This window comes from Takifugu rubripes, chromosome 16, assembly GCF_901000725.2.
Source record: "Takifugu rubripes chromosome 16, fTakRub1.2, whole genome shotgun sequence".
NCBI classification, from domain to species: Eukaryota; Metazoa; Chordata; class Actinopteri; order Tetraodontiformes; family Tetraodontidae; genus Takifugu; species Takifugu rubripes.
Window position 1 is genome coordinate 12,950,748 of NC_042300.1, and position 22,264 is coordinate 12,973,011.

The 22,264-nt window shown below is 45.5% G+C and overlaps 3 protein-coding genes across 9 annotated transcripts in view; 2 read left to right on the plus strand and 1 right to left on the minus strand.

Annotated features, from left to right (window-relative positions):
- Positions 1 to 14,645, minus strand: part of LOC115246495 (protein broad-minded-like) — a 40,087-nt gene extending 25,442 nt beyond the window's left edge. The window contains exons 1-20 of one of the 6 annotated variants that reach the window (XM_029849617.1): positions 14,533 to 14,645; positions 13,686 to 13,931; positions 12,976 to 13,140; positions 12,559 to 12,742; positions 12,405 to 12,476; positions 11,927 to 12,046; positions 11,515 to 11,593; positions 11,214 to 11,317; positions 11,083 to 11,144; positions 10,842 to 10,986; positions 10,707 to 10,766; positions 10,107 to 10,221; positions 9,060 to 9,197; positions 8,419 to 8,499; positions 7,571 to 7,713; positions 7,161 to 7,288; positions 6,774 to 6,975; positions 5,704 to 5,783; positions 5,345 to 5,483; positions 1 to 39 (exon numbers count right to left, since the gene is read on the minus strand). The exon at positions 1 to 39 is cut by the window's left edge and continues 49 nt beyond it. In XM_029849617.1, the coding sequence (XP_029705477.1) occupies positions 1 to 39; positions 5,345 to 5,483; positions 5,704 to 5,783; positions 6,774 to 6,975; positions 7,161 to 7,288; positions 7,571 to 7,713; positions 8,419 to 8,499; positions 9,060 to 9,197; positions 10,107 to 10,221; positions 10,707 to 10,766; positions 10,842 to 10,986; positions 11,083 to 11,144; positions 11,214 to 11,317; positions 11,515 to 11,593; positions 11,927 to 12,046; positions 12,405 to 12,476; positions 12,559 to 12,742; positions 12,976 to 13,140; positions 13,686 to 13,834 (2,205 nt within the window). In that variant the 5' untranslated portion in view covers positions 13,835 to 13,931; positions 14,533 to 14,645. Of the gene's footprint in view, positions 40 to 5,344; positions 5,484 to 5,703; positions 5,784 to 6,773; positions 6,976 to 7,160; positions 7,289 to 7,570; positions 7,714 to 8,418; positions 8,500 to 9,059; positions 9,198 to 10,106; positions 10,222 to 10,706; positions 10,767 to 10,841; positions 10,987 to 11,082; positions 11,145 to 11,213; positions 11,318 to 11,514; positions 11,594 to 11,926; positions 12,047 to 12,404; positions 12,477 to 12,558; positions 12,743 to 12,964; positions 13,141 to 13,685; positions 13,932 to 14,186; positions 14,208 to 14,236 lie in introns of those variants that run through there. The other 5 variants (XM_029849620.1, XM_029849616.1, XM_029849619.1 and 2 more) reach the window with 5 other exon arrangements.
- A 2,112-nt stretch (positions 14,646 to 16,757) lies between these two features.
- Positions 16,758 to 18,871, plus strand: LOC115253068 (inactive hydroxysteroid dehydrogenase-like protein 1). The gene is made up of 5 exons (XM_029849997.1): positions 16,758 to 17,213; positions 17,358 to 17,800; positions 17,912 to 17,995; positions 18,169 to 18,315; positions 18,406 to 18,871. The coding sequence occupies exons 1-5, from the start codon at positions 16,994 to 16,996 to the stop codon at positions 18,475 to 18,477; spliced, it is 966 nt and encodes a 321-aa protein (XP_029705857.1). The 5' UTR covers positions 16,758 to 16,993; the 3' UTR covers positions 18,478 to 18,871.
- A 513-nt stretch (positions 18,872 to 19,384) lies between these two features.
- Positions 19,385 to 22,215, plus strand: LOC115253095 (gap junction Cx32.7 protein-like). 2 transcript variants are annotated; one of them, XM_029850049.1, is made up of 5 exons: positions 19,385 to 19,665; positions 20,242 to 20,390; positions 20,496 to 20,681; positions 20,818 to 20,871; positions 20,996 to 22,215. In XM_029850049.1, exons 2-5 carry the CDS (start codon positions 20,262 to 20,264, stop codon positions 21,596 to 21,598), a joined length of 972 nt encoding a protein of 323 aa, XP_029705909.1. In that variant the 5' UTR covers positions 19,385 to 19,665; positions 20,242 to 20,261; the 3' UTR covers positions 21,599 to 22,215. The 2 variants fall into 2 exon arrangements, with proteins under 2 accessions (XP_029705909.1, XP_029705910.1); XM_029850050.1 differs by lacking the exon at positions 20,818 to 20,871 and having other exon boundaries at positions 19,401 to 19,665.
- Positions 22,216 to 22,264: the final 49 nt, after the last annotated feature.

A 22,264-nucleotide genomic window follows, 5' to 3' on the forward strand; every position in this document is an offset into this window, starting at 1 on the left:
CATCATCACTCCATATCCAAACTTCTCACAGCGGCTCACCTACAGGAAGGACACAGAGCTCTTCAGCCACACACACAATGAACGACCTCTGACCTTGGGCTGCAGAGGAGATAGGCTTGAACCCAAAGATAAATACAACAGGAAAGTGATTTCAGTGTGCCCTGTATTTATGCCCTTTATTTATTACACAATGTCACAACTGAATAAAGACTGCGATATAATTACATTCGATTATTAAAGTGGAATGCTTAAACAAGAGGAGCAATCCTAAACAACGGCGGCTCTGTTAGCTGCGGTGTTCAGCATGAACCAAGGACAACAGCGTCCAGGGACTGATGAATGAAGGCCAGCGCTGGAGGTAATCATCTCCAGGCTAACGATGAATACTGATCAGTAATCAGAAATGACGGCAGCCTTGAGGAGCAGCAGAGGACTCAATGAGCCCCCCCCCCCCCGAATGGGTGCAGATCCTATGTTTTTGCTGATACTCCTGGGATGAGGGAATTAGTGTTCACGTGTCCACAAGGGAATTAATGCTCTCGGGGAAGAAATGGTAAAATGTGTCTGAGATAAATTAGTGCAGCACCGCTGACACCAAGAGGCAGCAGATACAAAGCTGCAGCCAAACCCGAGAGCGTCATAAAAGCAGATAAACGCGCTCCATCATCATCGTCTTCGTCCCCACCCTGTGGCCGCTGCCCTGTTGCCTTCACTCAACCTCAGGAAAATAGTGGCAGCGATTATGTAATGATTATATATCATTATATAATCTGCTGCCGGCATGGTTACAGCTAAAGGATTCCTGAGCAGTGGCATTGTTCTACTGCCCATCCTGGGCAGGTATACCAGCTATATACCAGCTATATACCACCATATATACCAGCTATATACCAGCTATATACCACCATATATACCAGCTATATACCAGCTATATACCACCATATATACCAGCTATATACCAGCTATATACCAGCTATATACCACCATATATACCAGCTATATACCAGCTATATACCACCATATATACCAGCTATATACCAGCTATATACCAGCTATATACCACCATATATACCAGCTATATACCAGCTATATACCACCATATATACCAGCTATATACCAGCTATATACCACCATGTATACCAGCTATATACCAGATATATACCAGATATATACCAGATATATACCAGCTATATACCAGCTATATACCAGCTATATACCAGCTATATACCACCATATATACCAGCTATATACCAGCTATATACCACCATATATACCAGCTATATACCAGCTATATACCACCATGTATACCAGCTATATACCAGCTATATACCAGATATATACCAGATATATACCAGCTATATACCAGCTATATACCACCATATATACCAGCTATATACCAGCTATATACCACCATATATACCAGCTATATACCACCATGTATACCAGCTATATACCAGCTATATACCAGATATATACCAGATATATACCAGCTATATACCACCATATATACCAGCTATATACCAGCTATATACCAGATATATACCACCATGTATACCAGCTATATACCAGCTATATACCAGATATATACCAGCTATATACCAGCTATATACCAGCTATATACCACCATATATACCAGCTATATACCAGCTATATACCACCATGTATACCAGCTATATACCAGCTATATACCAGATATATACCAGCTATATACCACCATATATACCAGCTATATACCAGCTATATACCAGATATATACCAGCTATATACCAGCTATATACCACCATATATACCAGCTATATACCAGCTATATACCAGATATATACCAGCTATATACCACCATGTATACCAGCTATATACCAGCTATATACCAGATATATACCAGCTATATACCAGCTATATACCAGCTATATACCAGCTATATACCAGATATATACCAGCTATATACCAGATATATACCAGCTATATACCAGCTATATACCACCATATATACCAGCTATATACCAGCTATATACCACCATGTATACCAGCTATATACCAGCTATATACCAGATATATACCAGCTATATACCAGATATATACCAGCTATATACCACCATATATACCAGCTATATACCAGCTATATACCACCATATATACCAGCTATATACCAGCTATATACCAGCTATATACCAGCTATATACCAGCTATATACCAGCTATATACCACCATATACACCAGCTATATACCAGCTATATACCAGCTATATACCAGCTATATACCACCATGTATACCAGCTATATACCAGCTATATACCAGATATATACCAGCTATATACCAGATATATACCAGCTATATACCACCATATATACCAGCTATATACCAGCTATATACCACCATATATACCAGCTATATACCAGCTATATACCAGCTATATACCAGCTATATACCAGCTATATACCAGCTATATACCACCATATACACCAGCTATATACCAGCTATATACCAGCTACATACCAGCTATATCCCACCATATATACCAGCTATATACCAGCTATATACCAGCTATATACCACCATATATACCAGCTATATACCAGCTATATACCACCATATATACCAGCTATATACCAGCTATATACCACCATATATACCACCATATATACCAGCTATATACCAGCTATATACCAGCTATATACCACCATATATACCAGCTATATACCAGCTATATACCAGCTATATACCACCATATATACCAGCTATATACCAGCTATATACCAGCTATATACCACCATATATACCAGCTATATACCAGCTATATACCACCATGTATACCAGCTATATACCAGCTATATACCAGATATATACCAGCTATATACCAGATATATACCAGCTATATACCACCATATATACCAGCTATATACCAGCTATATACCACCATATATACCAGCTATATACCAGCTATATACCAGCTATATACCAGCTATATACCAGCTATATACCACCATATATACCAGCTATATACCAGCTATATACCAGCTATATACCACCATATATACCAGCTATATACCAGCTATATACCCAGCTATATACCACCATATATACCAGCTATATACCAGCTATATACCACCTATATTACCACAGCTATATACCAGCTATATACCAGCTATATACCAGCATATACCAGCATATATACCAGCTATATACCAGCATATATACCAGCATATACACCAGATATATACAGCCAGCTATAACCACCATATATACCAGATATATACCCGCTATATACCACCATATATACCAGCTATATACCAGCATATATACCAGCTATATACCAGCTATATACCAGCTATATACCACCATATATACCAGCATATTACCAGCTATATACCAGCTATATACCACTATATACCAGCTATATACCAGCTATATACCAGCTATATACCAGCTATATACCACCATATAACAGCTATATACCAGCTATATACCAGCTATATACCAGCTATAATACCACCATATATACCAGCTATATACAGGTATATACCACCCTATATATACCAGCTATATACCACCATATATACCAGCTATATACCAGCTATATACCAGCTATATACCACCATATATACCAGCTATATACCAGCTATATACCAGCTATATACCAGCTATATACCACCATATATACCAGCTATATACCAGCTATATACCAGCTATATACCACCATGTATACCAGCTATATACCAGCTATATACCAGCTATATACCACCATATACCAGCTATATACCAGCTATATACCACCATATATACCAGCTATATACCAGCTATATACAAGCTATATACCAGCTATATACCAGCTATATACCACCATGTATACCAGCTATATACCAGCTATATACCAGCTATATACCAGCTATATACCACCATATATACCAGCTATATACCAGCTATATACCACCATATATACCAGCTATATACCAGCTATATACCAGCTATATACCACCATATATACCAGCTATATACCAGCTATATACCACCATATATACCAGCTATATACCAGCTATATACCACCATATATACCAGCTATATACCAGCTATATACCACCATATATACCAGCTATATACCACCATATATACCAGCTATATACCAGCTATATACCAGCTATATACCAGCTATATACCACCATATATACCAGCTATATACCAGCTATATACCACCATATACACCAGCTATATACCAGCTATATACCACCATATATACCAGCTATATACCAGCTATATACCACCATATATACCAGCTATATACCAGCTATATACCACCATATATACCAGCTATATACCAGCTATATACCAGCTATATACCACCATATATACCAGCTATATACCAGCTATATACCAGCTATATACCAGCTATATACCACCATATATACCAGCTATATACCAGCTATATACCACCATGTATACCAGCTATATACCAGCTATATACCAGCTATATACCACCATATATACCAGCTATATACCAGCTATATACCACCATATATACCAGCTATATACCAGCTATATACCAGCTATATACAAGCTATATACCAGCTATATACCAGCTATATACCACCATGTATACCAGCTATATACCAGCTATATACCACCATATATACCAGCTATATACCAGCTATATACCACCATATATACCACCATATATACCAGCTATATACCAGCTGACTCACCTCCACCGCATTTACGACACTCTTGATGCTTATGCAACACAATCCTTCAAGACTTTGTGCACCAGCTTGGATTTTGGACTCTGTGTTCTTGCATAAGTAGTGTATCAGTAAGTAATTCATACTGATTATTCATTAAAGTTCATTTACATTGACTGACAACTTTAAATCCTGTCAAATCTGGCAAAAAATAGGAATGCTGAAGTGACCGCCATATCAGGGTCACAGGTCACAGGTCACAGGACACAGGACACAGCCCTGAGCCTGAGCAATTTAGGGGTTCACTACCTTGCTCAAGGGTACCCCGGCGGTGCTCTGCTCCCAGGTTTTACCTGCACCAGGGCTTGAAACCACAACCTCAGGTTTGAATTGGATGATGGTCCAGACTTGTAAGAGAGGCTGTTTTTATTCACTTATTAAACTAATGAAATTTACAGAGGTGCTGGGGCGGCTTCGGTCCCAGATTCAGTCTGGCCGACCTTGCTTGTCCCTTTATGTCTAAAATATCTCGCTAAAGTTTTCCAGAGAAGAAATGGAGCCGTTATTGTCAGTATTAGGGTGGAAAAGACATATTCAGTCAATAAAAGCTCCTCCGAGAGCCTGGCAACGCAGCAGCCAACGTCACCGAGAGAATAATGCTGCGTGGAGAGTTACCTGCAGTTTTTTAGCAAAGCGGGAGAACATGTGGGAGACACTCTCGTTGATGGCTCCCGTCTGCTGGAGCAGCAGGACACCTTTGGGGGTCGCAGCAAAGTTCAACAGGTTGTCCAGCAACATCTCCTCCCACATCGTCCTGTTGTATCCACACACAGTTGGAGCTCAGGTCACATCGATCACTTTTTCCACACACTGATCTAAAAACCCCTGTGTGGCTCTTTAACGCAGGCGATGGTTGCCATGACACCCTGCTGATGTGCACCGCTCTAAAGACGGACACTCGCAGTAACAGGGACGTGCACCCACAGGACTGAGCAAATGTGAAGCAAGTCAAAATGCAAAATCCTTAGACTCACAAGCTGTGCGGCTCCTGAGGCGACGCTGGGGCCACGGCTCCGGGGTCGGGGGTCAGAACCCTCTCTGAGTAGGAACTGGCCTGGATACAAAGACGCCAGATGTAAAGGCTCATTCACATGATGCTCCGAGAATACCGGCATTTTTCTTGTTTTAGCTGGTTTCATTTATTAAAGTGCACTTATAACATCCCCTAAGAATAGAAATGAGTGACCTACAAGTGACCTTCAGCCACTCTGCAAATGATTGTCACGTTGTGAAATCACCTTGTTTTACGTCACATCTACATCTGCATTTATTTAATGAGCGCACTAACGAGTCCACGCTGATGACTGTCTCTTGTGGGTGGACCGGGGTCAACAATGCTGACTGAAGGCCTGACATAAACCAGAACCTCTGCCTCACAGGCACGACGTGTGGACTTTAAATTAATATTTAACAAAGTCAGGGGGAAGTGAGGTGGAAAATGTCACGTATGAAAAGCCCAACATCTCACACAAGTTAACTTTTGACCTTGTTTGAGATTAAAAACAGGACTATAACCTGGACACAAAAGCATCTTAGTGTTTGGGGTTTGCACCAGGAAGCTTGTGCTGGGATTTATTGTTCAGGAGAAAGGGCTGGGAGCTTCTGAAACACTTCTCGCTCCTTTTGTTTGATCTCAAGTGTTTCATTTGTCTTCGATTCTTTCATTTGTGTTCCTCACTTTCACAATTATACGTCAGTCGATCAATAAATCAGTTCAAGAATTAAACTTCCTTATGGTTGAAAGCAGAGTTCCTCCACCTTAAATTTCCTCTCTAAGTGTTTAGGAAACGTAGCGGGAACTAGTTTCCTTTTGCAGTTCCACTTTTGTCTGGTTTATTTGCATTTTGTCTGCAAACTCCGCGGTTCCGACTCCGACACAGTGCTGATGCAATGATAAAGTAGAGAGACGCACTGGAACTGTCACGTTAGCTATGGTGCTTCTTGTTTATCTTATTTGTCTGAACCGGGCCAGTGATGTGTCCAAAACCTAAAAAGAGAATAAAAGAATCTGTAATAGAGCTCCTGCTGGGTTGTGGGTGCGCACTTTTCTCCAGGCGGCAGCGATTGCCCGGTGCAGGCCGTAGGGCTGGAGCACCTGCAGGCCCTCGCAGGTGTTGTAGATCTGCCGGCACACAAATATGAAGGCTCCGCATAGCGTCCGGGACACGGCGTGCTGACTGGGCGAGGACAGCTCTTCCCCCAGCAGCCTCGTGGTGAACTGAGCGAGGACGTGAGCTGCAAAGGTTCTGTACAGGAAAAGGGAAGCAGCCAATGAGGCGGGCACTAGCAAACGACACCCAAGCTAGCAAAAAGGATCAACCACAAATATTCTTGAGTCTCCTGCGCTCCTTGATATTGGGAAAATATTGCAATGTTGTAATGTTGTAAATGTGCTGCTGTGGAGGCCATCGATATGGTCACGCCGCCTCACCTCTCACTGCGGACGCCGACGACATTCCTCTCGCACAGGAAGAGGGACAATCCTCCGTCAGCGCTCGCGATGCGGGCCAGGACGTCGGCGATGAGAGTCAGCGACGCGGCCGAGGATTTTACTGCAGCCTGAAAACCGCAGAAGGGATCAGAGATCGCAGCCTGGTTGGAAGAGCAGGAACCCTGGATGGGATCCGCTTCTCTGCAACAATGTTATTCACCGCCCGGTTACCCACGGTTACAAATAATCATCCCAGATCAGATCTAGACTTTGATGATTGTACACATCTCGCTGGGAGACGTTCTGTTAAAAGACGACTTAAAACAAACAAAACTAAATAATAATACTGTGTAATAGAAGCCTGATGGGACCTAATGCTGACATTTCTAGTGATGAGCTGTGAGAGTGACCTGTGGTCTGCTGAGCTGAGCTGTGACAGGAGCCAGCAGGACCTCCATGACAGCCGTCTGGTAGAGACACTCCTCAGCACACTCCTTCCTCTCACACATCATCCACAGCACCTCCGTCACCAGGCCGCTGGGCGACAGGGAGTCTGAACGCACAGATGGGATGTTAGGATTAACAAAGGGAATCATGCTGTCATGGCTGAACTGTGCAGTTTCCAGTTTCAAGGATCACAAATAAGTTCAGAGGAAAACAGAGCAATTTACTTCCTCACTAACTTTCTGAGAAAATAATGACGAGTCACTCAGAAAAGCACAAGAGAACCCAACTATATTTCCCAGAGTGGCTCTAATGGTCTCTACAGCCGTTACAATATGCAAAGTGGATAATAAACGATGCACTTGCTCCTCTCAGGGGGGGCACAACAGACAGCTTTGCTTGTTCCAGGGAAAATATGAAGTCTCTGTTAATACAGCGTCAGACTTTATGAGACCTATCCAACTGTTCCTTCAGGCCTCAATAATAACAAAATGTAACACATTACTTCAAATAAACCTTTGCCTTTCCCTTTAGTTTACACCTGCTGCTTCAGCTCTTTTAGCATTACATTTCGCAACAGCAGGATTTCTTTTGTCCTGTCTGGTGATGCTGCTTCATCACCGGACAGTTAATCAGTCTCTGTGTTCGTCAGCATCAATCTGAGCCGCACCCACATTATAACCACCAGTAAAAGCTGTTCTATGGCTCATAGGGAGGCTCAGGGCCTCTGCCCAGGCTAAGGAACCAGACTCATCATCCGGATGGAAGCTAGCACGGCCCAACCTGGATGAGGTGGTTTATGTCAGCGCCCCACCTGTAGCTGGCGAGTCACAGCGCGGCTGTTGGTACATGATGTTAATCAAGATGATGACCAGCTCCGTCAGGCTGACTGGATCTGAAAGACAGGGCTACAAGGTCAAACCTTCAGTTCAGGATATGGTTCCACCCTAAGGGAGAGCCCATTCAGGGAACATTGCACTGCCAATTTCAGCAAGACTCAGTCAGGAAGGAACGCACGCCAAAAGAGCGTCAATCATTGGCAAGTGAAAACTGCTCAGACAGACTGAGTCTGTTTTATGGGCACCATTTGAAATTGTAAAGTGAATCAGTTGAACTCTTGTCTACAACTACAATCAAGCTCCTTTTGTTGTCTAATCAGGAGGAGTGACGTTCCAGCGAAGACAATAAAATACAGCCAGCAAATAAACTGAAATCTCCCGCTGCCATAAAAAGGAAACATGCTTGATTGAGTTGTTTGGAGCGAGGAGATCGATACCAGCCCGACATCAGCTGCTTATCTTAACTGCTCCTCACACAGATTGGGATTGAGAGGGACCGTAAACTCTGTCCGCTGGAACGTTTTCATGTCAGTTGAACAAAAATGAAATCCAAGGTATTCTAAATCACGTCCGACGCTGTGCACGGGAGCGTTTGTGGAATGTTGCAGAGTTGTACCTTTGCGCTTCCTCACTTTGATGGGGAAAAGCCGTCTCCCGTTTTTATAGAGGAGCACTTTTCCCAGGAGGCACAGGGAGTGAACAAAGAGGGCGTATTCCAGCTGCTGTCCGGAGTAAAGCCCCCACTGGGCTGAACCTGAAACATCCACAGACAACAACTATTCAAAACAGACCATGTGGGCTGGAACAAGGCAGGAAAATCTCAAAGTAATTCATGTCTAAAAACTGTGTCTTGGGTTAGGGTTAGAGGCATCAGATTATCAGCGTTAGTCGTAATCCCACATGCTCCCGTCCGTATGATGCTCCTCTTTTACTGCATCTTTACAACCCGCTGTGATGTAAGTCCCGTTATCAGTGTTCAATGTGGAACCTGCTGTTCCTAAACATCCTGACCCAGGACACAGCAGCCAGGCACGTGGATGCTGGCGCTTTGACGGGTCTGGGGGAACAAAGCCTGGGCACTGGCTTTGGCAGATGTTCTGACTGAAAACCATGACGTTGCATTTGAATAAGAAAGAAAAACCACGTTTAACTGGTTAGGACAGAGATGCATCCTAATAATGAGCCTCCTCTGCAACAACAATGCTCTTTATTGATGATTCACACCAACGTTACAGAGGCTCTCTGGCCCATTATTGATGATCAAATATGGCCCACCCACCATTAGAAGGGAGGCATTTGCTGTTCTAAAGTGTGTATTGTGGTGTGCCCGACGACCTGTTTAAGGGAACATCGCAGGAAGTACACATAACTTTTCATTTGTGATCAACTTTGTCATGTCTAGATCCTCCATTAGCGACACTGCTAACACACTTTTGTTCTTGCTGTCATGCACCTGTTCTGACAACGAGGGGAAGAGCACACGCTTGTTCAGTAAACTGGAACGTCTAGACACATTAAGCAGCTGCGGCGCTGCTCTCTCATCGCCGTGGCTTCTGTTGCTTTGCCTGGCAGGATGTATTCAATTAGCTTTACCACGGACGCCCCCCCCCCCCCCCCCCGCGTTTACTGAGAGGAAATTAGAGAAAAGAGACTGATACTTTACTGCTGCATGACCCACCGAGTCGGAGCGACTCCACTGACGCGGGATGCTTTGCTTCTGCCGGGGATCCTTCAGAGGAAGGGCTGTAATGGAGACACTGCTGCAGAGCCGCCGCAATCTGAAAGGGAGGAATTCATGTGTGATTCTGGGCTGACTGAGTAAAGACACACGCCTGTTTTAAAGACCTTGGGGATCGTTGACACGAGAGGAATTTTGCCCCACAGTCTTCAGCCGGAGCGTGATGACACTTAAATTACGCACAGCCGATTCCTCAGTGGTTCAGAGATAAAAGACGTCTGGGATGGAACGATCAAAGTCACATCCATACGGCCCCAGAGCTGCGTTAGAAGACCTGAGCTGAACAGAGTCGACGGTGGGTGTCGGCGTGCTTTCTAAACACCCGGCACGACCCTGAGACTCTCCCCAGGCATCAGCAGAATGCTGAGAGGCTTTTAGAGGCTTTCAAAGGTCATTCACCTACTTTCAGCTGTTTAACAGCGTACTCTACAGTTGCTGGGACTTCTCAGACTTGTTCAGTCGGTTCTTTAGGGTTGCAGACCTCTCGGTCAGAAGAGCAGGAGCCAGAGGAAGATATGTGCTCACCACTGACTTGTATTTGTTCTGCAGCAGTCTGAGAACCACGGTCCGACTGTAGCCTCCGTGCTGAGGGAGACAAGCACAGAGAAACGTAAGAGAGAGGAGAGAAGCAACACAATCACAGCGCTGGGGAAAACACACCATCCACTTTTTAAACCAGGTGGCTCTAACATCTAGTAAGGCCAGGAGGTGAGCAGGCTCCAGGGCTTTCTCCGTCCCTGGGGGAGTGTGCTTGGGATGGAATGACAGCAGAGAGAAGGTGCTCTCAATCACGTCCTCCATGTATCTGGGGAAGAGCGGAGGAGTTATCTACTGCTCGTCACTCTCAAGCTTTTTTTTTTTTGCACAGAATCTTCATCTGTCGGCAGAATCAAAAACTCACTTCTCAGGGTGGCGGATCCAAAATGCCGTCACCTCTTTCTGGAAGTCGTTCATCAATCGAATCTGAGGCGAGAAACACGGGGGGGTGTTGGAACGCGCCGGCGTGCTGAATAAAATACTGCAAAACCCAACCTGTTTGAGAAGACGGCTGATTTCAGGTGTGGTGACGTCGATGGCAGCCGAACCAGCTGCAAAGCTAAAGTTGTGAGACAGAAAGGTCGACTCCACACTTCTGGCTGCAACACAAACATCTCATTTATTACAGGCAGGACACCATAAATGCTTCCTGTATTATCAGCTCATTCAAAATCAGCCTCAGACCTGTAATTATAATGCAGAATGAATGAACATTTGAATATTCTGAGTAGGTCACAGGTGGATCCTAAATAGCAGAGCATTTAACCACCCCAACCCAGACAGCAGCACACTCTACCTAAGATGGTGTAGAGCTCTCGGGTCATTTTCAGGGGAGAAGAAGAGAAGCTCTTTGCAAAGAAATGCAGCACTGCATCCTGTAGAGGTCGGGGACATGGACACACTTACAACAGGCAGGATTTACCAACACCAACCAAATCCGCCTCTTTTTCTTCACTTTACGGTAATGGTGAAATCCTTTTTGTCCGTGCGGCACTGACCGGTTTAAATGTGCTTTATAAATATAGTCGACCTCAAAAGTACCAAAGCAAAGACATAAATAATGACAATTAATAACATTAGTCCCTGAGCTGTCGAGTCTTGGGTGAAGCCTCTAATGAAGTGTGGCAGGACAGCATCATCGCGTCAGCTCAAACGATTTGCAAGAATAACGAATCCCACTGATGTAATGTGAGGATGTCTGGGCTCACGCTGAGGTCGGGGTCCGCCAGGGCTGCTGCCAGGTGTTTATGCAGGCTGCTCCCGTTCTCACAGCTCAGCACATCTGAGGGAGGCGCAGAGCAGAGCGCCTGCAGGGCTTCCCAGCGCACCTGAAAGCACACGCACGTTGGTTCATCAGCGCGCCAGCGATGTTCGCACCGATAGAGGCGCTTCAGGGGCCCGTTGTTTCGTGGGGGTCCGCCAGCAACAGGGCCAAAGAGTTAGCAGCTAACACACTCATTCATTGTTACCCATTCATTGATTCACACACTGGCAGAAGAGCCTGTAAAGTAAATATAGCTCTACTCATCTCATGAAGCTATCCATCAGCAGTGGTGCAAAGACATGACAGCAGCAGAAAAATGCTGCTTCATACAGAAAACTCTCCATCATGATCAGTGGGACCCAAGCACACTAACCCTAACCTAGAGGAAACTCTAAACTTTGGAACTGGCTGAGAATTTTTACCTGTTTGGGCCAGCTTGGGTCAAGTTGTTCAGCCAAAGCTTGCACTTGCTCCTGTCTGATGAAGGTATAGCTCTGGAGAGGCAAGGACAAAGAAAGAAAAAACCTCAGTCATTGACAGCGATATGATGTGTCGTACCAACCGGGCGAATTTAACCTGATTGAATGAGGAGTCACTGTCAGAACAGTTGTCGTTGTAATTGTACTGGCTGCTGGACTGAATGTGCTGCTTCTCTTGGACTAAAACCTCCTTCTGCCTCTGATCCTCCTCACAGTTCTTGATTAAAGACTCCACCACCAGGCTCATGCTGTTCTTCAAGGTTTGCATCATCTGCTGGTACCTGTGCAAAGGTCACAGTGAAAACACACTGACACAATATGTTTTTCATTTCCAGGGTGAAAAGAAACATATTTTTACTTAGATCATGGCTTGGATACAGTTTCTGGATAAGAAAGTAGGATTGTGGTCATTGTGCACATCAAAGGCAGAAACTGAAACGTTCAGACGATTCCATGTCCTGAGGGCATTGAATGCATCGTCTCTTGAAACGTTAAAAATGTACATTTTTCTCACTCTGCTGAACCTCTAGCCTTCTGGGTGACAGCATGGGTGAAGGCTTCAAGATGCGAGTCTATGGCATGTTGGCCATCTCCTCTGATCAACGTCTTGGTTTCATCCTCCACCACAGTCCCCAGTGAACTCTCAACATAGCCACGGAGGTATTTTACAAAGTCATAGCTGCAAAGACAATAAAAACTGTATATTTTAATGGTGCCGCATGAAAAACAAAAAGAAACTCGGTTCACATGCTGATATTAATCATCACTTAACATGATTTCTGTTGCCTGTTGGACTGTCTGTACCCGAAGCTTTTCTCCGAGTGTTTTGGGGGGTTGCAGTGGAATCTTTTAAGTGAAGATTGTTACAATATCTAGGCCTTTTAATTAAGGGACCGATATAAAGTTATTGAGGTCATTTTGAGGGTGAGAAGCACATCCAGGTCACCAGTCTGATATCGAGCAAATCTAATCTGCCTATTTGCAATTCATAGTGTTACTTTAGACTATTGTGAAGTGTGTGTGTGTGTGTTTGTGTGTGTGTGTGTGGGGGGGGGGGCAAAGGCCACTGTATCCAAAAATAAGTCATATTCAGGCCCATAAAAAGGTCTGTGATCAAACGTATAGCCTTGATGGGGCCAATTAGCAAATTTAACCAAACCTGTTTTATCATCATTCTGTGAAAAAATGTAATGAAAAGGTTTAGTTTCTATTTCCCATTTTTACTTGTGGAAGTTTTTGTCGGTCTCCTCCAGGTGCAGCAGGACCTCCTCAGCACTGCCCGTTGATGGAGCAGCGGTGATCTTGTCACTGATGCTTCTCAGGAGCTCCTTGAGCAGAAACCCCATGTCATCGTCAGCTGACGGCTCCGACATGTTCCGTGTTGGACCTTCAGGAGAAGGAGCGACGTTACGGCCGAGAAGCACCGCTGGAGCCCGATGTGATGCGTCCAGAGCTGAGGAATGGTTGCTGCTAATCCATGAGGAATAGAAGTGTTAGCATCTGGATTCAGTAAAGTAACGACGTGATACGATCGTATCGTAGAAATCAGCTATTTATATCTCAACATAAATGTTTCCTGCACAAATACAAAATATAAAGCGAAGATTGTAGCTTATTGCTGCTAAAATACCATTGTAGCTCAGCTAGCTTAAGACAATGGCTAAAAACTATGCTCCCGAGCGAATCTTAAATCCTCCTCTTACAGTATATAAAGTACATACATACTTCCGATTTCTAAAAGCTTTTATTATGTTAATATTGTTGAAGACGCTTGCCTGTTGCTGTCACGTCTCTATGGAAACGTCTCTTGAAGGCAAGCTGCGTTGCATTGTGGGAGTCCTTCGTGAACATCCGAATTATGGGAATTTATACAAAATCTATTTAAAACGTTAATAAAGGATAACAGGGGAATGTCGATAAACGAGGCAAAATCTATCTTGGTGGTCGCTGCGATTAAATAACATAATCTGAGTTTTACAATCGCTGGGTACGACAGCGCTAAATGTGCGCGCTATGTTGCCGCGGCTTTACTAGCTGCTCTTCAATGCATCACAGTTGCGTATGAGGTCACCTGAGGCAATGTTTGCATGATGTGCACCCTCATACATCACGTCGTGTCCTAAGGAAGGCGAGTCTGTCTTAACGTCATAAAGTATGCTTACAATTGTCCCATCACGGCATCCGTAGACACTGGGAAGTGACGTGTGAAAGAAGGCGGGGTCTGCATGAAGTCTCGTCCTGCTTTACGTAGATGTCGAATATTGACGTTCCAAACGGACGCGGGGCTTTCTATATATATACATATATATATAAATCGGGTAATCATGGTGTAAAGAGAAAGGCTGTGTGTATGTGTATGAATGCATTCATGTATGTATGTTGTGGTGGTGGAATAGACTAGTTTCTGGTCCACCCCTAGTAGCAGGAGGGGATGTCGCTGCCGTAAAACCGGAAGAAGGAGGCCTCAGTCGCCGGAAGAGGGAACCGGTGTAATTCTTCGTACATTTAATCTATCAAGATCAGAGCAAGCTATTGCGTTCACTAAGGACTTCTTGGCTGGTCAAGAGAGTGAAGCTGCTTCTTCAGCTCAGGCAGATTACAGCTGACAAGCATCGATGACTGTCGGCCCTATCCCCAAGGAACAGGGTGCTTTTGTCATTCTGGAGTGGTAACCTTACCAATGTCATAAGGTAGTTCACCACTCAGGCCCTCAGCTTTGCCTGCAAAGGCAAGTACAAGAGGCTCTTCCTTGACAAACACCCAGTTCTGCCTCCGGGGGGGCAACATCCAGGATTTCCTGTACCTTCTCAACTTTGCCTGTATCCATCTGTCTATTGATGTTGCATTGGTGACTGCTTGGTCACCAAAGACTTCCCAGTTCCATGGCTCGAGGGGATTGTATCAGGGCTTCGCCGTGTCCATACAGAGCATCATCTACAGGGATGCTGACTTTGGCATGTATGACACAGCCAGGGGTACGCGTCCAGACCCCGGGAAAGCCCACATGGTGGAGCTGCTGTTTGTTGGTCCAAGATTGCACATGATCAAGGGTCCAATGTGCTCAGAGGCATGTGTGGCGCTTCTGTGCTGGTTCTTTACGGTGAGCTGTAGCAGTTCATCTAATTATTGGAACGTCACTGCCTCTTTTCTATTTATTCAGTGTTATGCCTTATTTGAAGGAACAATTTTACTACCTCAACCATTTTGTATCCTGATGTTAAATGTTCCTCATCCTGGTATCAATGCATTCCTCAAAGAAACAAGTCAAAATCCTCAAACTTTGTCTGTTTTCTACCATTGATGGTTTCTGTCACACACTCCTGTAACACAAATAAATTAGACTTTAAAAACACACACACACACACAAGAGCATTCCAGACAGCTTTACGCTTGCGTTAAAAATTTACATTGTCATCAAGACACCTTATGGTAAACCTGGAACACCCCCGGCTTTGGCACATGCACGATAAACACATGGGTAATACACACAAGGCAGGGTTTATTCTATGGACACAGCATTCATTTAAATGACGTTCCAATCAGATAGAAACTGCAACAGCTCAAAATGGCTTTTGTTGTAAAACTATTTCCAGATGGTTATTGGTGCATTGGTACCTCATTCCAATGATGGGTTTGTCCATGGCAACCCCAGCATTTTAGCTATGCTAGTTTGAACTGAATTTTAGTTTTGGGACTAAAAATATTTCATAAATTAATAGGAAGCCCACATCAGCCCTGCAGTTGGACTTGGAATACCTTCAATGATTTTACCAATTGCTCCTCTTGCTTTTGCTTTTTTGTTCTACTTTCTGTAATTCACATTTCTTTTTAAAGTCAACTGTTCTTTTAGTCCACTTCTGGTGTGTTTTGGAATCACTTTAATTTTGCATAAATGTTTCTGCATTTCCTTAACTGCTTAATAAATAAATGAAATTAAAGCATCTCTCCAATAAAGGACTCCTATACTCGTGCATAATTTCTCACCAATTATAAAAACAATTTAGTTTCAATTACTACAATGGAAGGACCACCTTATATATTTTCTTAGTTTTAATTTGCCAAATCTCACAATTGCAAATGTAAACTTAAAAGCCAAAAAAAGTCATGTGGTATTTAAACTGTATATCACAACTTTATCGTGCATCCAAGAAAACTGCGCCCGTAATTAATCTCTAACTGGTTTATTTTCTTTTGCTTGTCAAGTCTATTCTTTGATTTCAAATATATAAAGCCTTTTCGATGACGTCGATACTGCCTCGATTGTTCATGACGAATACAAATCAGTCACATCTGCGCGTGCGCACAGTTCCGCGCATGCGCAGAAGGGATGTGGAGCAGCTCGTGTTCCGGGTACAGATCAGGCACTGACGACAGTTTTTACATGTTGTTTCTGGTGTGAAGTTGAAAGTTCATGAGAAGATTGTTAAGTGGGTCAGGGGAAAATGTTTTCTTAAAACGCCGTTGGTCGTAGTTAGCATTAATTCCCTCAGATTTAACCACGGACGCCCTTTAAAAACAGTGGCTGCGCTACTATGGCGGCGGTTGACAGCTTCCAGCTTTTGTACAGAGAAATTTCTCGATCGTGCAGTTTTTACTATGAAACCCTGGCCCTGGTCGGGGCTCTTTACGCGGCTGGCACAGCTGTTCTGCTCCTGAGAGACTGCTGCACCATGGTCAGGGTGCATTTCCTGCCAAGAATGATCCCGACCAAGAGGTTAACCCAAAGATTCGGAGACTGGGCTGTGATCAATGGTACGAATGCAACAGGGAAGAAAATTACTTCACGTTGTAGATTTGCTCGTCAGGCTGTTTGTGCAAAGCACTATTGTTCACTGGTCTTTGCCAGATGCTTTGATACTGTCGTCACCACTGACCGGAGGTGTCACCTTCTTCCAGGTGTATCAGAACCTGTGGCCAGAGCATATGCAGAGGAGCTGGCCCGGAACGGTGTCTGCATCATTTTAGTGGGTCCCGATCACCCAGCCCTCGCTGACATTGCTTCATCGCTCATGCACAGCTACGGGGTGGAAGCCGTTGTCGCCCGAACCGACTTCCCCTTGGACCAGGCGGCCTGTAAACCCATCAAAGAAGCCCTGAGGGGTAAAGACATTGGCTTCCTGGTGAACTGCGTGGGTCACCCCCTGTCCTCCCAGAACCTGTTAGAGACACCAGAGCAGCACCTGTTGGAGTTGGTGAATAACACCATCGCCTCGGCTACTCTGATGGTGCGCTTGGTGCTGCCGGGGATGGTGGAGCGCAGCAGAGGAGCGGTGGTCAACATCTCGTCCAGCGCCTGCTGCAGACCTCTGCCTGCACGAGTGACGCTGACCGCCTCCACTGTGAGTTACGCCGGGATATCGGCTGATATCGGGCCAGACCACGGGCTGTCAGGCATTCCTGTGTCTGCGTGCACCTCTGTGATCCCAACAGTTGTCTCCCGTCGTCTTTAGGGCTACCTGGATCAGCTGTCAAGAGCTCTTCACTTTGAGTACAGCGACGCCGGCATCTTTGTTCAAAGTCTGACTCCTTTCCAGGTACGTTTTCTCATTGGGGGGGTTTTAAAAAACCAAATCTATTTCTGGGGTATTTTGCTAAGATAGCTGCTGGTGTCGTCGGTTTCAGACCCTTTAATTTAGTGGGAATCCTCCAGGCGGACGATCAGACCGCGTCTGCATCTATTGACGCGCTTGCTTGCTTTTGTGGGTAGCTTGCTTTGCCTGAGCACCAGCCTTCATCATCAAGCTGCAGACGTTCAGGCTGGTTCACACCGAAGCCGGAGGTCTACGCTCGCCACGCCATCTCCACTCTGGGCGTCTCCAGCAGGACCACAGGCTACTGGCCCCACACCCTGCAGGTCACCGCCCAACCTGTGAACACTCCACCTGTGTTGAGAAAAGTCAGCACGTCTGTATAACTTCTGCTTCTCTCTGCTTCAACTTCACAGTGGAGACTCATGAAATGTGTTCCGGAATGGATCTGGGTGTTTGGATCACGGATGCTCGTCGGCTCGTGCTGAACATCAGCATCACCTGTCTTTTGGCAGCAGAGCTGGCTGTGTTACTCTCCCACACTCCTTTTATTACAGATTATATATTATATTATTACTATAGATTCCTGACAACCTGACGCTGCCTGACTGCCGTCACCCGGGAACCTGTTCCCACCGTAGGTTTGTAGGTTTTGATCATGAGGAGATCAGACATCTAGGAACACCATCTGTTTCATCTGTTGGCGTCCAAGATGGCAATTATGGGATGTTATTGTGTGTGTGTGTGTGTGTGTGTGTGTGTGTGCGTGCGTGTGTGTGTGTGTGTGTGTGTGTGTGTGCAGCAGTTTAAAGCACTGGACAGCATCTGTGAAGTATCTTGTAGGAAAATAAAGCTTTGCATTAAAGTGGACAGATGTCACATCATTTGCTGTCGGTCACTGATGCCGTGTTCAGATCCATTTCTGGGAGGGGGGGGGGGCAGGTTACACCCCTGGATGAGTTGCCAGCTCATCACAGGGGCCTCTGTGCCTGGCTCAAGGGCACCTCAGCAGTGGTCTGAAGGTGCTTTGGGGTTACACCGAGGACCCACACTGAGCTACCGCCGCCAGGTGGGCGTGAATGATGGGCGTCACCGAGCCGACGCCATGGCGGACTTCAGCCCCCCCCCCCCGTGGGAAGCTGGTTTCCGTGATCCAGGCGGCATGAATGGATTTCATGCTGAAACGTGAGGGAGGATACAGTTGTGGAAAAATACCAAAATAAAAAAAGATATATAACTGCAAGTAAATATTCTTAAAACTAGAATATATGATAGAGTTCAGAAGCTTCTATATATTATATATTTTAGATAGGGGTCAAACTTCTTACATTGACAGCAATGCGGATAAAGACAACTCTTGATTTTATACGTTTCCATAGCAACAAGGGTTCTTCATTGGCCAGTTATTGACCTCGGCCTTCAGCCGTCCCTGAGGGGCAGCAAGGACCTGATCCGGAACACCAGGGTCCGGCTCTCAGGGACCGACCAGCTGACAGCGGCCATGACTGGGATGGAAGCGTGTTTCCATTATTCCAGACTTTTGATTTGTTGGGAGCTCTTCCTCAGTGTCCTTCGAGATAAGTTGTCCACCAAACAATGACTGTTTCTTCACTCGGGCGCCTGGTGCACCTCCACACACGCTCCCTGCTCACAGCTCTTCTCCAGCGTTTGTTCAGGTAAGTGGGTGAAGTCAGCAGCTCTGTGGGCTGTGATGGGACTTTTGTCCAGTTTTATCACATCTCAGGTTTTAGGTTGCAGCTGAATGTGGAGATGGAACTCTGTGGTATCATCTGAACACCGAAGGTTCCTGAAAGGTGGCACAACGTTGCCGTCGGCAGAAATGTGTGATGACGCTTCGGAACAACAAGTAAAATCGAATTAAACTCGTGGTGGTCGACAGCGAAAATCTGGGATGTTACTGTGATTTAAAAGGAACAAAGGATGATTTGAATTCTTTGCCTCCATTTTGTCCTGGCAGCCTGTTTGAGCCTCGCCTGGTGTCAACCAGGGTGAAGCTTCCCTGTTGTGTAGCCTCCAAATCAGCAGCTGCGCCTCCTATCAGAAAACTCCCAACAAACTCCCAGTGTCCTTGCTAGGAATCGCTGCTGTCTGTCCTGACTTTCCAGCCAACAATGATTCCTGTATCGCCTCCACGGAACATCCAGTTCAGGAGGAACAAAGCGTTCAAGGATTCCCTGGAGGTGCACGAGCCCCTCCTGATGAAGCCTCTCACGCCTCACTTTCTCCCTCAGGAAGCAGATCCACGGCTGAAATGGGCGAGTGGGATTTGTTGGGCCGCCTGTTGGATAAAGTGCAGAGTCACTCCACAGTTCTGGGCAAGGTTTGGCTCACCGTGCTTTTTGTCTTCCGCATCCTGGTGCTGCAGACCGCCGCCGACAAGGTCTGATCACGCCCTCACCTCTCTGCACGGGCTAGGGAAGTCTTCCTGTTGTCTGTGCCTCCACAGGTGTATTTGTGTCTCACCTCTGCTCTCACATCTGTCCAGGTGTGGGGTGATGAGCAGTCTGACTTTGTCTGCAACACTCAGCAGCCGGGCTGTGAGAACGTCTGCTACGACCTCGCGTTCCCCATCTCTCACGTGCGCTTCTGGTTTCTTCAGATTATTGCCATAGCGACGCCGAAGCTGCTCTACCTCGGCCACGTCCTCCACGTGATCCACATTGAGAAGAAGGTAGAAGCTTGATTTAGACTCACCTGCTGAAAAAGGCTCATGTTTTGCTGTTAGCAACAGAGACGTGCGGTCCTGTAGGAGGTTTCTGCCTGTTAACGGACGTTTTTCCTGCCACTGTTGCTTCTCCGGAGGTCAGGCTCTGGGATTCTGCAAAGCTCCTAGAGACCAGCTCGGCTGTAGCGGACGCCATGTAAATAAAGTTCAGGTGGCGGTTAACTTGAGCTAGTTAGTTTTTAGCGGTAACCTGGTAACGCAGCTTTACGGCAGAATTTTGCTTTTTTGTATTAATCCATCACGCTCTGATTTCTTCAAAGGAGAAGGAAAAGATGAAGAAACAGGCCGAGTTGGATGCTCAGGCGTGTCTGTTCCTCAGGACCTACAAAGTTCCCAAGTACATCAAAAGCTCTGGCAAGATCAGCATCCGCGGCCGCCTCCTGCGCAGTTACACCTTCCACCTGCTGGCCAAGATCGTCCTGGAAGTTGTCTTCATCGCCGGCCAGTACTTCCTCTTTGGCTTCACCCTGGACTCTCGCTACGTCTGCCAGCGCCACCCCTGCCCCCACAAGGTGGACTGCTTCCTGTCCAGGCCTACGGAGAAGTCGGTCATCATCTGGTTCATGCTGGTGGCGGCAGTCGTCTCCCTGGCCCTCAGCCTGGTGGAGCTGTTCTACCTGTGCGTGAAAGCGACGAAGGAGTGCATGGCGAGGAGGCAGGACTACACGGTGACGCCCGTGACGCCCCCGGTTTCGGGAAGGAAAGCTTTCAAAATCTCCGATGAGATGATCCAAAATTGTATCAACCTGGAGCTGGAGCAGCATAAAGAGCAGAGGGGGGGGAAGAGGATCACCGGCGGGGCCAACGAGGTCCCCAGTATCATCTCACCTGACAGCAAGAGCAAGGGGGAGGTCCGTATCTGACGGACGGAGCCACGCCCTTTATCTGACCCGCTGGGGCACTGGGGCACTGGGGGGGGGGCAGCTTATTCAAATAGTTCCACGTTACATGGAAGGAGAGCTTTAAACTAGCCAAAAATGCTCTTTTATTAGCATTGCTCGCTACAGCTACATTATATGATCATTATGGTTTGTCATTTTTCAGTTTTTTTAATTGATGTATATATAAAACAATGCATTTCTGTGCTTTTGATGATGTCATGGTCTGATTTTCATCAATTTGTAACATTCGCTATAAAAATGGTGACAATTCTGATGTGACTCCCAAAGATGGACGGAAGCTGCAGAGACAAACGAGCTTAATCAGAAATACACCAATACACAGAAACTTAAGGAAGCCGATCGTACGTCTAAAGGAAATTCAAGACGTTGCTACTGCAACCCACCACCAGGGGGCAGAGGAAAGCTCTGCCAGCTCTTTTCTCATCCAGCTTTAACTATTTCTTACAATCAATTATAAACTGATCAAGAAAAAACAAAGTGAAAATTTGTGAAATCAAATAATCTTCAGGTGCATTTTTAATCTCAACTTCTTTGCCTGCATTTTTAAGCTTCTGAGTCATTAAAGTGTAATAACAACAGTGTGGTTGTCAATTATTACACGCCTCCGCCATCGTCTGCACAACGTGA

Bases quoted from the DNA above. Each gene is read 5' to 3' on its own strand.
- LOC115253068 (XM_029849997.1), top strand. From the start codon at position 16,994: ATGGCGGCGGTTGACAGCTTCCAGCTTTTGTACAGAGAAATTTCTCGA. The intron at 17,996-18,168 runs GTACGTTTTCTC...TTTTGTGGGTAG, and splicing joins AAAGTCTGACTCCTTTCCAG to CTTGCTTTGCCTGAGCACCA. The intron at 18,316-18,405 runs GTCACCGCCCAA...TCAACTTCACAG, and splicing joins ACTGGCCCCACACCCTGCAG to TGGAGACTCATGAAATGTGT.
- LOC115253095 (XM_029850049.1), top strand. From the start codon at position 20,262: ATGGGCGAGTGGGATTTGTTGGGCCGCCTGTTGGATAAAGTGCAGAGT. The intron at 20,391-20,495 runs GTCTGATCACGC...ACATCTGTCCAG, and splicing joins TGCAGACCGCCGCCGACAAG to GTGTGGGGTGATGAGCAGTC. The intron at 20,872-20,995 runs GTAAATAAAGTT...ATTTCTTCAAAG, and splicing joins TCGGCTGTAGCGGACGCCAT to GAGAAGGAAAAGATGAAGAA.